This window comes from Phocoena sinus, chromosome 2 (genome assembly GCF_008692025.1).
Source record: "Phocoena sinus isolate mPhoSin1 chromosome 2, mPhoSin1.pri, whole genome shotgun sequence".
Lineage (NCBI taxonomy): Eukaryota > Metazoa > Chordata > Mammalia > Artiodactyla > Phocoenidae > Phocoena > Phocoena sinus.
In genome coordinates this window covers 24,384,414-24,399,455 of record NC_045764.1, presented here as the reverse complement: position 1 = coordinate 24,399,455, position 15,042 = coordinate 24,384,414, and the positions used below count along the sequence as shown (strand labels likewise).

Here is a 15,042-nt window from a genome sequence, read left to right as displayed (position 1 = left end):
TATCTGTCCCTCAGTGATGCTACCAGAAGCAGCAGTGGGGGAGGAGAAAGGAGCACCCTAATCTGGCGACAGAGACAGAGACAGCAGGATGGGTGCAAAGATATCTCTTCCTCTTCCAACTTGGAGGCCTAAGACCTATTTGTGACGCTTCAGGGACAATGAAAAATGTAAATATGGCTGTTTACTTATCGTTCTCCTAGACATAAAGGAGTGTTTCTACTAATGCACCAGGTAATCATAAAATAACTAAACTAATGGAAAATGGGAAGGCTAGAGGCAATCGTGAGGATGTATAGTAATGTTTTAATAAAAAGAATAAACCCAAGTTCCTGAGTAAAAGGATCCAGAGCTAGCAGGTGACCTTGAAAGGTAACATAGGATTTTGAGAACCATGGTTATTAAAACCCTATAAACATTTGCTTCAGTGCATGGTGAGAAAAAAAAAAAATCTTAATGCAAACCTTAAAAACAATATTTAATAACTTCCCACATAAAGACACAAACACCACCATAGAATTTATTCTCACTTTATTAACAACGTGGCTTACAATTTTTTTTCAAGTAAAAAGGGTTTTTCATTTAGAATAAAAATTAAAATATAACTCTGATATAGATTTTCATTTATTTACATGAAAACATATATACAGAATACAATCTTACAGCAAACCACAACATGCCCTTTGTCCTGCAAATATCGAAAGTAAAAACACCAACTTTTCCCTTTTATGCACCAAAACATACACAAGATATGAATCAAATTCCAATACGAACTATTCAAACTGGAATGCAAAGCAGTAAGAGGGCTTTCGTTCACAACTAGGGGTAGTTTATGCGTCTAGATATCATGCTGGCTCCCATTTTGAACAACAAATGAGATGATTGTTTTTCTGTCATTTAAAAACTTTTGTCTCCGATTGCCCATCGTAAAGTGATTTTCAGCAAACGTTTGTTAGGACTTTACTTTTTCTTCAACACATCTCTTCGGTCCACATGAAGTACCCACTCTGCCTGGTGATGTAGGTCTTGACCTACTGGGACTCCCTGGTATCCCAGCCTTTTTTTAAACAAAACCAAGAAAGTGGAAAGTCTGCAGCTCGGGAAATTGCATTATTACTGTACATCTAAACCAGAGATTCTTTTCTTAACCAAAGCCCAAGGCAGCATCACATGTCAACACTTAGAATTTTCAGGTGAATTAGGTGGGTCTAAAATAGCACAGTTGGACCTTACCACATCGTGTCTGGGATACATTTAAATCAACTCTAGTGATAAAAGCTATGAGAGTCGCCCAACGTAAAAACTCAACTAAGTTGGAGTAAAGCAATTTCCAGAAAACCCTTTAACAGAAAAAAACAAGTGAAGGAAAAAGAATCATTACAGTGTAATCGTTGCCAATAGAGCCTCCCTTGCTATTTAGTTTCTGCACCAGAGAGACACGGGCAGTATGTATGTCTCCCCAACGATTACTTTTTCCTTAAAAACTACAGATACCTTAAAATTTACTATTTTTCCCTTCAAATAATTGCACGCTTAGCCACAGCTTTCTAAAGACAGGATAGCGTAGGACTTGGAGCCTAGACTCACCATCTTAACCAAAAAAGCAACAATGATGCTCAAACCACAGAGGCTTAACACTACGGTTTTTATAGTTCTATCTACAGAAATAAATGCAAACGGGTGTTCGACAAAAGAAGTATGAAACCCCTAACGCTTCCAAAAAGAAGGGAGAACAGCCCTTAGAAAGGGGCGTTTGGTTTAAGATAAAAGGCAAATCTCAGAACTTGCCTGATAACAACACTCAAGATTCTGTGACACAAATTAAGGAAACTAAGACCGATCTTCAAAGGCTGATCAAAATCAACCTTCCAGAGACTTCAGTGTGGGGCAAAGGGGGCAGCGTGAAAGGCCTGAGTCATTTTAATTTATTGAGGAACGAATCAAAGCAAACACAAGAAGCCATCTTTCAAATATGATCAAATAAGGCGACGCACCCTAATAGCTGTACAGCTCAAGCACTCTGAGTCATCAAACTTTGATCAAATGAACCTAATTTTAAAAGTGATGGATTTCTCCATGCTATGCAGCTCTGTGGTGAAGGAAACTGGGTTTTTGCTGTTGTTATTTTTCTTTTGAAAGCCAAGAAGTTCTTCCGGAATGGTGGCCTTTCTACGTTTCTATTTTTGTGGACAGGATATTTTCCTCACACAGGACAAAAACAGTCAAGAGGTCAGAGGTCGATACAAGCTCCATTAGTTTTAGGCGGGACTCAGTGATGGACTCTCAGCCTTAGAGATGAGGTGGCATTTCTGCTTTTCAAGTGATACACACCGTACATACAGACTGCAGGGTCTGCTCGGCCGGGAAGGGGAACACAGTTCTCGGGCCGTTCGCAGAGGTAATAAGCAGCCCGGTGTATGCCGGACGCAGGTACACAGAGCAGAGGACTCTGACCCCAAAGCGCTGTCAGAGACACAGCGGGGAGACGGGAGCATCTGGGGATGAAGAGGGGAGGGGGCATGTCCAGCTGGAGTGTTTCAACCAAGAAACGTTTATCTTAGGGGCTGGGGTGCATTGGGGGCTACAGGTGTGAGAGCAACTCTTCCCGCCATAAGGGACGAAGACAGAGTAACGACACTGTAAAATGTTCCTTGAAAACTGGCCCTTTCTCTAAGGCAGAAGCTGGTGAGAGGTGAATCCTACAGAGAAATGAACACCACTTGACACTTCTGCAGCCCAAGTCCTGCTGACGTGAAGAAGCACAGGCCCCCATCACAGAAGTCCCCAAAGAATCTGAACTGGAGGGAAACGTTGGCAACACTCAGAGCGAAAGCATCTTCCTGCCCCTAAAATGTTTCCTGGCTCGCGGCAGGGCAGGGAGATGGCATGCCAGACAGCCTTTAGGACGCCTGCCCCAGAGCCGGGTGTCCTCTGCCTCGGCCGCAGCCGTCTCCCTGCCAGGCACACGCAGAGCGCATGTGGTTGACAGGGCGGATCCCACGAAGAGACCGAGCACAAGGAGAGTTCTGGGCATCTGGTCCCTCGGGAAGAGGATGCCTCCCGAGCAACGGTGGCCGCGTCTCCCCTGGGCTGCCGGGCGGGAGGCCTCCAGTTCCTCTCGGTGGGCCCCAGGGACCCCCCCTACGCCCCGGAGATCCACTTATTCCCATGCAGCACCCTCTCCTCTGGGCCATTCCTGGAACGGGCACGAGAAGGCCATGCATTCTGAAAGGAGGCTGCAGCTCTCACATCCCTTCATTCCCGTCCCACATGCAACGGGAAGAACTCAGCTCAAAAAGGCCACAGTGAAGGATCACAGACGTGTCAGCAACGGGAAAATGCCCCACACCATGGAAAGGATGCCCTTTCCAACTGGTTGACGGCGTTCAACTCCACGGGACTGAGCGTTTAAGGTCAAAAGCACACGGCTGAGGAGGCAGCGGTGGGGAACCGAAGAGAGAAACGGGACCGCAGGCCAGGCTGGGGTCCTCACGGACGCTGCCCGTCTGCACAGGCCAGGCACTGGGCCTCCCAGCAGAGGCAACCGGGCAAGCCCAGTGCCAAACGTTTAAACTTGACTTAGGATCAGCTACAGGGGCGACCACAGTCTCGACCACTAAATATGTTTTCTCTTTTCATCAGTAACGGTGACAGAATGTTGACAAAGGTTAGCCTTAGTGATAGAGCCTCTCGAAATCTGACAGGTAACCAGCCCTCAAGTGGCAGGAACATGAACGGCTCGTCAGCCAGCCCAGGATATTCTGCCTGGAACTGCTGGCACTGTCGTCAAAGGGAAGAGGTCAAGGTAACCACGCTCCTAGAGGAAGAGGAGGGTGTGCAGGACCCGCTCTTCCTGGGCAACATGGAGCCTGAGCTCCCTCACACAGGTTTCAAGAGGCATCTGGGCAACAACCAGCACAGAATACAGTGGTCCGTTTGGGCTTCAAAGAATATACTGGATCCGTCCAGGGTGCACACAGACGAAGCACCCGGTACAAAAGACCAGCTGGCCCCTGGAGCCACGCATCTCTCCACAAATGACTAGACCCACTTAATGAAAACAGCCAAGAAGTGTCCTAAGCAAACCAGAGCCGGAGTGAGCTGCAGGAATTACACACTCTTTCTTTTTCTCGCTTTGGCCAACGTGGACTCTTCCCTGACAGCAGGAGCAGGATAGGGACAGGGGCACACGTGTCAGTGTCACACGCCTAAGAGTTCAAACCTGTTACTCTACCGGAAGGAGGTCCAGGGTGATTCAAAGTCAGCCCAGATGACGGGGTCAGTCAATGGTCGAGCCAGCAGAACGTGGGGCTGCCTCCAGGGCCAGGGCCCCTCGTCACCCTGTGGTAGAGGCGTGTGCCGGGGCAGGGGTGACTGAGCAGGGCGGGGCTTGGAGAGAACCTCCTCGGGAGACCCAGTACAGTGTCCCTCTAAGGGAAGGAGCTGTTGGATCAACAGCTTCTCTCGGGTCTCTTCCCCACTCTTGCTCTCTGGGATGAAGCTCTGCCTTCAATACACAACTCAAGATGCCCCAAGAGACTAGAGGAGACCCTTCCTGACCTGGTCACAGTTAAATGAGCACATCGGAGGTTCTGTACAAGGCTGCAAGCACACCTCCTCCCTGCAGACTTCCTGGATGCCCATCTCCCTGTCATGACACCCGGCCTTCCTTCTCTGCCCAGACTTCCCGAAGTCTCCTCCGACAGGCGGAGTCCCTCCTTTGCTAACCGCCATCCTGAAACATCGCCTAGAGCTGTGCGTGAGAAATGAGTCACCACCAGATCAAACTGCAGTGACAGCTACACGCGTGTCGACCTGAAAGAAGCATCTATGGACGTGCCTGGGAACAATCACACTAAAGCCGTCTGCAAGGCCTCCTCCTGGGTCACAACCTAAAAGACATCACCTGCGCCTTAGTTTTCAAAGAAGTGTGGGCCTTGGTTTAGGAAACCTTGTTCCGAGGAAGCTGCCTGGTCTGGGGTGGGAAAAAGGCGGGGGCGTGGTCTGCAGAGATGCACGTCCACATCTGCAGGGTATGAGCTGAAATTCACACCCTCCGGGAGCCACTGCTGCGGGGCCCGGGGTGCTTTGGAAACATGGAAACCTCGAGCAGGCTGGTGGGCAGAGGAGGCCCTCGCGCTTCTCGCCTTGTGGGGACAAAGCATGTGCACCGCCTCACACGTCCCGGGAAAACGGAAGTTCCAGTCCCGGAAACCTTTCGAGACATGAGACGCTGCATCACCGGGACAGCGGGTGGAGCGGGTGGGGTCAGTTGGCGTACTGGGCATAGAAAGCCACCTTGACCCTCTCGATCTGATGGCACAGCTTGATGGCGGGCCCCAGCTTCAGCTCCATGCACTCCTGCACTGTGGGGAGGGTCAGCAACAGGAGCGCCTGGCCGTCGATATCCTGCCAGGAGACAAAGCCGGGTTAGAGCCCAGGAGGGACAAGGTGCACGGGGGTAGGGGGTGGGGAACACGTGAGCCACGGCGGGCTTCATGCCAGGCCCAGGGCATGGGGGCGGCTCTCGTTCCCTCTGAGCCTGCAGAGAGCGGGCCGAGACGGCGACTTGGCTTGATGGCTGCCTGATCTCGTGGCTAATGAAATCTTTCTGCTAAGATAACATTGGCTGCTGTGAAATTCACCAGCCTGGGCTGGAGGGGATGAAGAGCTGGACTGGGCTCTCCCTAAGCCCATCACCTCTTGCTGGTAAGCCCCAGGCCCCCAGATCCATCCTTCCTGGGCTTTGGTGTCCTCCCTCTGCTCTGCTGTGACTACCTAAGCCCTGGAAAGGGCTCTCCAGGAACAAGAGAAACGTTCTCTCTTCCCTGCCAAGCCCTGACAGCTTACCATCAGAAGGGGTGAGAAGATGCCACAGCACAATCTTCCACAGAGGAGAACACATGTACTTGGACATGTGTGTGTGTACACGTGCACACCCCCCCCCCGCATTTACAACCTGTGTCACCCAGAATGAGGGGTCTGAGGTCTACTCCCTGTGCTATCTTACTTAGCCCTTCTGCATCCATACCCAGGGGTCCCCACGATGGGGATATTCACTCAATCACCGTGAAACTGCATTCACTGTAGAAAGAAAGGGCACCAAGGCTCAGCCCAAGGCTTTACGATCACCCCAGTGGGCTCTGCCTCTCACCAGCTTGCTTCCTGTAAGAATCGGGTTTATTTATCTAGACATCGTTTGACTGGGTTACTGAGTGTCAAGGCAACCCCTCTTCCTGTTCACCCAGGCTTCATGTTCTGGAGGAAATAAACGAGGGCCCAAGAGCCTACAGGCCTGAGGTAACGATAAAGGTCGTGGTGGAACAGGTGCAGACCCTGAAGTCGGCACACGCACCAGGCTCTCCGCCACGCAGAGAAGCAGCGCCCCAGGGCTGCCGTGAGCCACAGAGATGCAGCAGCCACACCATCGACGCAGGCACGTATCTCAGAGACCACGGGTCGGTGAGTTTCACATAGGCAGCCTTTTTTCTCAAACTAACGGTTTATTTAGCTGTCTTGAAAGCAACTAAAGCAAAAAAAACCCAAAATGGGTCTAACTGTTAGCCTTGCCTTCAAAGACTACTGTTAAGGATAAACAACATTTATCATTTATTTGATCGGTTTTGAAAGCCACCTTGATGCACCTTTATCCCCTAAGACGTATGGAAGCAATAAAGAACTTAAAAAGCATCAATGCAAATGCCATTTATTATTGTTAAATTATGGACAAGCACCGGCTGTGATGTGTGCGACTGTAAGCCACGTCTCAACCAAGACTCAAACTTGACCTCGTCAAGCCACAAAGTGAGCAGAGCGGCCTTGAGTATGCCCTGAAAGTAGGAGACAAGCTCATAAGACTGTCAATGAATTTCTGATGCTATATCTTTTTTCCCTTTACATGTGCCTTTACACGTTCTTTTACATTCTTTTCACATGCTACCTATAAGACCACGGAGCAAATAATGGTACCCCGTGGCCTGGGGCCTGTTAGCTGAGTCCACTTTCAGAGCCAAATCCACATATATTCTATCGAAACTAGACCTGGAGAGTGCAGGCCTGCAACACTGGCTGATCTAATTAAGATCACATAGCTAGTGAGCGACAGCGGTGGAACTACAATCATGGTTTTCTGAAATTAAACTTTTGGGGGAAAATTGTAGCTTAGCTCTTCACATCTGTACCAGGTTGTGATGGCTATCCTTGGACACACAGATTAATTACAATTGAAAATCAGTCCTAAAATATTTGTGTAACTCTCCACAGTTTCAGTGAAGGTGGCTGCCATATGCATGCACCACATTGAGTGGAGGATGTCACTGATTTAATCACTCTGGGCATTTATTGAGCACCTACTAGGTGCCAGGCACTCTGAAGGCCTCTGGGTGCATCACACTGAACAAAACAAAGACTCCTGCCCTGGAGATGCCAGGAATCTTAAGGAAGGTAGACAAATAAGCAGACCCCTATGATATAGGGAACTTAATGTATGGACGTAGTGCTACGGGCCCCATCAGGCCAGGCTACAGAGCCGATCTTACAGGAGTCAAGGAAGGCTTCAGAGATTAGACGATGAGGTACTCAGACCTAGGGGACCAGTGGGAAGTATTAAGGTGAGGATGGACTCAGGGAACACAAGTGGTTCGTCAGTGCATGGAATTCCAGGGGCGCGGGGAGACACTGAAGGCAGAATTGAGATGGGCCCAGACAGGAACTGGGGACTTATTCTGGAGATGTGTGATAAGTAGTCACTGAAGGACGTTAAGCAGATAAGTGACTTTATCAGGTGTGTCTGCAACCTAATATTGGCCACAGGGTATGAATTAGGCGGTAGGGTGGGGAAGGGATGAGAGGCTGAAGGCAAGGACCTTTATTAGGAGGTGGCAAACTGAGTCCGCTGAGAGAGCGCGTTGGCCAGAACTCGGATGCTTCCCGTCGGATGCATTAAAGTTTACTGTAAAGCAGATAAACCAACCACAAACTGGGGGGAAAAAGCCTGCTATATAAACAACTGACAAAGGATGGCAGCAGTAACCAGAATACAGAAGGAGCTACTACAAATCAATAAAAAGAAGATAAACTTTTTTTTTAAATTAGGCAAAAACCATGAGTAGGTATTTCACAGATGAAACAAAAATGGTGAAAAATTTAAGAAAAGATGCTTAACCTTATCAGGAATCAGGGAAGTGCAAATTAAGCCCACACGACAATATAATTCTATACCCACAAAAGTTAAGAAGTCTGACAATATTAAGTGTTGACACAGAAGCCTCTACATGACGAGTAGAAAGGTACGTTCATATGCTAGTCTGGGAAACATTTTGGAAATCAAACAAGAGCACAATAAACACAAAAATTCAGAGTAGTATTAACTGCCAGTGGAAATAAAGGGGAGGGTGAGAGGGGGGCTGGCCTTGGTACATGCAGCCACGTTGCAAAGTTCCTGATTCTTCCTTGGGTTAGTGGCTTTCATGCGTGTCCCTTTTATTAATAGGCCCCATATGTACAAACAGTACATATACTCTTCTGTATGCACAAACTAGTTCTCAATAAAAGCATTTCAGTGCATCTACATCTCTGATGTGAATCGGTATCTCTCACTGGTTTTCTTTCTGAAGTCAAAGTTTCTACACTTTCCTGACACACCACAGCCAAGGAAAGAGAAGGAATGCCCTCCTAAATTCATGGATCTTAATTTTGGGGGAGGTGTTATAAGCCTTTTAAGGCTGTTTTCATGTCTTTGCCAAATATTTATTAAATTATTCATATGTCAGACCCCAAAGGAGATACAAAATGAGTGAGACTTGGCTTCCTCCTTCTGCACCGGGGAGCAGAAACACCTGCGCAAGTAGCTACCAACAGCAAGTTGGGAAAGATACCCAGAGCCAGAGATGGGCCCTGGGACACTCGCCCCGGCTGGGGGAGCCAGGGTGGTCTCAAGTTTGATTGACTGCCTTGCAATAAGGCAAATCAATGTGGGCATGGGTTTTTGTTTTCCCCTGCTCTATCCTCAGCACCTAGAAAAATGCCTGCCGGGCATATAATAGGTGCTCAGTAAACATTTGCTGAATAAATAAATGGGAAGAATTGGCCTCGGTAAACTTAAAAGTCAACAGAAGGGTAAAAGAAAAGGGTAAAAGATGGAGAAAAGGAGGTGAGGAGCAAGACAGGGCTGGGGATTAAGAGCCCCCAAATAGCCAATACTTTGAAATAGCTATAAACGTAATATAACCTTTAAACATTGTGAATCACTAGTTGTACACCTGCCACTTATACAATATTGTGCATCAACCGTACCTCAATAAATTTTTTTTTTTTTTTTAAATAAAGGAGAGGGTAAGAGAGAATCTGGAAGGTGAACAGAAGTGGAGGAGAAAGACTAGGGTATTCTTGGGCTACCTTAGTCTGTTCCGGCTGCTATAAAAGAACACCATGGGATGGGATGGTAGCTTATAAACAACCAACATGGATTTCTCACAGTTCTGGAGGCTGCAATTCTAAGATCAAGTAGATTCAGTGGGGTGTCTGGTGAGCACCTGCTTCCAGGTTCACAGACATCTCGCTGTGTCCTCACAGCAGGGAGGAAGCTGTCTGAGGTCTCTCTTTTTTTTTTTTTTTTTGAGGTACGCGGGCCTCTCACTGCTGCAGCCTCTCCCGCTGCGGTGCACAGGCTCCAGGTGCGCAGGCCCAGCGGCCACGGCCCACGGGCCCAGCCACTCCGTGGCACGAACCTGCGTCCCCCGCATCGGCAGGCGGACTCCCAACCACTGCACCACCAGGGAAGCCCTGAGGTCTCTTTTTTAAGGACACTGATCCCATCGTGAGGGCCTCACCCTCATGACCTCCCAAAAGACTCACCTCCAAATACCATCACACTGGGGGTTAGGATTTCTACATTTGGGTTTTGGGGGAGACATAGACATTCAGTCTATAGCACAGACACCACAAGCAATGTCATGAGGCTCCTGCAGGGAGAGCTGTGCTGTCTGTTGGGTGAGCTGGAATGTACCAGAATGCACCCCCCATAATGCTTCCTGCGAGGTGCCTCAAGCAGGCTGACAGGGACCAAGGGTAGCTCCTTTAAGTCAAGTCCTCAGCTCCCGAGGACTCCCTACTCTCTTATGGGAAGAAATGAGGACGATGACAGTGAACTGACTGAGCTGCATATAGCCTCAAAATAAAAACTCACATCCAGTGGTGAGGGGGTCCTCCAAATCCCCAAATAGAAACTCGAAGATGGCCCTTCAGTTTGTCTTTTCCAGGGCAGAGAGTGGGAGTAAACGCAGTGTTTATGGAGCTTTGAGGACCATGGATTCCTTCCCACACGGCCCAAGTGCTGACCCTGGGGGATCCACAGCGCCTTAAATCAACCACGAAGACACGCCGGTTTACATACGCACAGAGTCTGATCCACTTCCATAAATGACTCCCCGAACTCTGACCTCCTGCCTGTTGGGACAAATGTGCTTGGTCCCGCGGTCCTATAATTGACTGTGCAGTCAGCACCAGGGGCTGCTGCTATCAAATTCCAAGCTCATCGGAAGAGTGACACGACTTCGAGAAACACAAGATGCGTTTCCAAGTGTGTGGCGCAGCGTTCAGAAGCGCACAACGGACACGCAAGGATTCCCAAAATGATGAGGTGTTGTAAAATATGCCTGAGATAAAGTGGGGCCTCAAGATTATGTGCTAAAACTGCCAAATTACTTTTACAAAGTTGGATAAAGAATCTGGGCTCTTTCCCAGAACACCTTTTGGGAAAACACGTTGTTTGGACAGGTAGCATGACTGACTATCGGCCACGCGGACCACGGCCCTGCTCTCCAACCTCGCAGCTAGCAGCTGCTCCAGGGACCTCAGCTGTAAGCCCACCTCCCTCACCTTCCTGAAAAGACCCCTCGTGTGTGCTCTGGCTCAGCTGACCCGGCCTCACTCCCGCAGTCGGCATCACCTTCTACGGCCCGATTCTAGGCTATATCTTCCCAGATTTCTCTGCCTACAGCTGCGTCCTCTCCTGCACCGAGGATGACACTGTTTCAGTCTCTTATGTGCTGCTGCCAGCTGCTGATGTGTCTGTTGTCCCCAGTCGATCGGAAGCATTTAGAATTGCAAGCATCTTACCCACCTTTGTCTTCAGGCAGCTTTTAAAAGACTGCCTTGCACATAGATTATCTGTAAATTCTTGTTGAGATGAGGAGAGATCTTACACATTATCGGCTAACAGGAAATCAAGGGCTTTCTCAATGATTCACCTCCTCCGACTTGGAGAAACCTGAGCATCAGAAGGTCGTGACCTCCATTCCACGCCCACAGTGCCCAGCACCACGCCAGCACACATGTAGGTGCTCGGATGACGGCTGATCCTTGGAAGAGCGATGGGAGATTTAGAAATGGCATTTAAGGCAAGGAGAACACAGGCTGGGGCATCTATGAGCTTCCTCAAATTTCCTAGAACTGGGGTTCCCGGCATGGAGAACTAACCTGCCCTTTATTGCAATGGATGTATTTCAGCCCTCTGTCTTGGAAACTCTGGATGAGAATGCTAAAATGGATACAGCTCAGGGGTACTCAGCATTTTTACAAAGGCAGAGAGGTATTTGTCTGTCAGATGCCAGGCTGGCAATCTAAAAATGTGATTTAACTAGAAATAAGAATGGTGTATTTAAAGGGAGAGTTAAACAAAATTAGCAAGAAAATTCCACCTGCTGATTGCATCATTAGGTTTTTTTTTTTTTTAATCTATAAAGGTGTGCAAGTTATAGAAGGACCAGCAAACTGTAGTTTGAGTTCTGTAGAATTATCTTAGCAAATGAGTTGTGAGAAATAATGCACTAAATTCCAGCTACTGGAGTGAAGTCACGCAAGTCACCACTGTAAGGAGTGAAAAACTGAGGGGGCGGGGGGACCCCCCCCTTATAATCCCTCTCATCGTAGCTTTTGTTTTGGTTCCAAAGAAGTTATTTTTTTCATTGATCATGTAGTTACAGACCTCACAGTTGATTTAATTTTTAGAAATATGCTCCCATATAATTCAGAATGGCTGGCAAATCACTTGTTCTGTTAAATACAGAATTACCATAAATGGACTACTCATTTTTAAGAAATGAAATAAGATAAAATACAGAACTTATACTTAGTACATGGGAAAATCACACTTATTTTGATACAGAGGTCAGTTTAGGAGTTGGTGGTTCCTTAGAGGGGATATTCAGGGCTTACAGAAGTAGAAAGAGGAGGGAATTAGTCTAAATGTGGATTACACCTGAAGCATCCTGGAATTTCTTCATTAAAAGTAAACCACTAGGGCTTCCCTGGTGGCGCAGTGGTTGAGAGTCCGCCTGCCGATGCAGGGGACACGGGTTCGTGCCCCAGCCCGGGAAGATCCCACATGCCGCAGAGCAGCTGGGCCCGTGAGCCGTGGCCGCTGAGCCTGCGCTCCACAACGGAAGAGGCCACAGCAGTGAGAGGCCTGTGCACCGTGAAAAAAAAAAAAAGTAAACCACTAATTTGGGTAGTTTGCTTATTGCATGGCTCTGATTCACAAAAGGTGAATGAATAGGCGAAATTTTATTTAAGACTTTCCTGCTTTTTATAGACGTGTGGAGTTTCCCTGTATAATGTACATATTTGCAACATGAAATTATAGAGTATAGATTTTTTAAGCAGTTACTATAACATTTCAGAGTTAAAAAGCATATATTCTGGTAATGGGAAGTTTATAATTTTTGTAAATGCTCCATGATTACGGTAGTCTCTGAATTTATGACTCAGAATCCAGGGAATGAAGGCACGTAGCTGTGACTTCACGCGCTGTGATTTCTCTCACATGCTGGTGGATAAACCCCCAGCTCCTCCTCATTCATCTAAAAACTCATATGACGCCTGGAGTGACCCACTGGAGGCCCCATCAAACCAGAGCTGTGGTGTTTGGCCTCAAAGGTGATAGAACAAATTAGTAATTAAAGGTCTGGTTGAACAAAATACACGCTCAGGTGCCCACGGACTTCAGGTGGCCCCGTCGGGAACAGCCTTTTACTGTGACAGATGAAACGGTCTAACATAGAACTTTAAATAGAAATAAGGCTATAATCAATTAAATTCTACCTATTTTTCTCTCTTATGAGAGAAATAAGTAGGTATGTAAGGCCAAGCTTTTAGGTGATGTGAGCAGATGTCCCTCGTTGATCCTAGAAGTGGCCGAGTGTCGGGAATGTTTCCTTCTTAGATGCCTTGGCTTGGGAAGGCACGAAACTTCCCGAGATGTTGTTATAAACAGGAATTAAAATCCAATTAAGGATGATTCAGTATAAGTAGTATTTTAGCCTTTTTCACAAATCAGCTTTGTCTTCACCTTCTTGCTTATTACCAGATATTTATGAAAGGAATCAACACTGAGCTTGTCTGCCCCTCACAGCAAAAACAGCCTCTGTTCTTTGTCCCACGAGGGGCCCAACTGGAAAACATTTGTCAGTTCAAAGTGGCACGTGAGTCTCAAAACAAGCCCTTGGACTAACACAGACCGATACCTTCTGTATCTGCCGCGTGGATATTGCAAGGTATGTACCGGACACTCAGTGGGCGCAGAATGAATGAACATAGGACCGGCTGGAACACGTGTTAAATCTGTGTCACCAGCACTCATCCCGTATACAAATGCGACGCTGTTTTCGACGTGCTGCTAGTAATAAATACCAGACCGGAAAAATGCTGCATCGGGCCATATGCTTTAAGCAGGATTTCAACCTTCTGCTTCGTTCTTGTTTTCAAGACCGAGATGCAGTTTCTCAACAAGCCCCAAATCATGTGAGTCCTCACGTTTCTCACAATTCTTTCTTTCCTGTTTGTGTGTTTAAATGAAGGGACATGCTCATTACCACGTTCTTTAAGGACAAGGAACCTTTTTCTTTTTGTCTGCTTTTAAGTGTCGCCCAGAGAGGAAGTGCAGCTTGTCAGACAGCGAGGAGGTGGCCTGGCCTTCCAGCCACCATTCACTCGTTCGGTGCACTTACTGGGTGTCTACAGAAGACGCTAATGGTCCATAGTGGAAACCTTGGGAACACTGAGAACTCCCCTTTCCTGGGAGGAGCTGGGAACCACATTAATTTGCTTTTTACAATTCATTACTGCATTTTGGTGGCCTTGGGAGAAAATCTGAGAAGTTCACTGGGTACAGGGGAAATCAGAGGCCTTTCTTGTTTTCTTGATGATTTAATGCTTGAATTACCCTCTTTCTAGACTATTGGTTTGTATAATCTAAAAAAAAGCTAGATGGACATGTATTTAATTTATGACATGGAAAACAGTACTTTAGTGAAAAGCAAGGTTGTGAAAGATACACTGTGAAACAATGCAAGAAATGTCAACAAATTGAGCAAACATGGTAGAGCACGTGACAGGCTTCCACTTGAACCTTCTATGTGAGGCCAGTGAGAAGTGTGCAAGGTGGATTATATTTAGAGTGGGGATTTATTTTCATACTAACTTAAGGGAAAATATAGATTAAAAACCCTCCTTCCTTATGGCATATCATTTCATCTGCTAGATTGAAAACTTTTAAGGTATAAATTATATCAATAGTTCTCCCATTTATCCATAATTTACCGTAGTACCTAACATACCATAGGCTTTAAAATAATTTACAAAGAAAGAAGTGAAGGAAGTAAGAAAACCGTGACAAAAGCAGCATTAAATAAAGCGCAATGGCCCAAGGGCTTCTGCCTCTGGGAAGATCAAGAAGACTTCTCCCTCTTTCTCTCGAGAAGTAAAAGCCCTGAATGTTATAAATAAGACAAACATAAGAAGACTCTGGAAGGTGGAGAAAAGAAGGCAGACCAGCCAGGGACAGTGGGACTCCAGATCTGACACGGTAGCCAGTCCTTTGAGCTTTTGTTTTTTGGCCTCCTATGTCTTTAGTGTTACACAAGCTGGCAGCCCAGAAATGCCAACAGGCACAAACGAAAAGAGGGCCAACGGAAGCCTGTTCTCTCTACTGGAAAGGGGGAGCTGGGGAGACAAAAGCCTTTCAGACGACAACTGCTCCACCACGGG

At 47.2% G+C, this 15,042-nt stretch overlaps 1 protein-coding gene across 4 annotated transcripts in view; it reads right to left on the bottom strand.

The window, feature by feature from the left end:
• Positions 1-511: 511 nt before the first annotated feature.
• Positions 512-15,042, bottom strand: part of SFMBT2 (Scm like with four mbt domains 2) — a 213,189-nt gene continuing 198,658 nt past the window's right edge. For all 4 annotated transcript variants that reach the window (XM_032623494.1, XM_032623493.1, XM_032623495.1 and 1 more), the window contains one exon: positions 512-5,406. In XM_032623494.1, the coding sequence (XP_032479385.1) occupies positions 5,266-5,406 (141 nt within the window). In that variant the 3' untranslated portion in view covers positions 512-5,265. The remainder of the gene's footprint in view (positions 5,407-15,042) is intronic.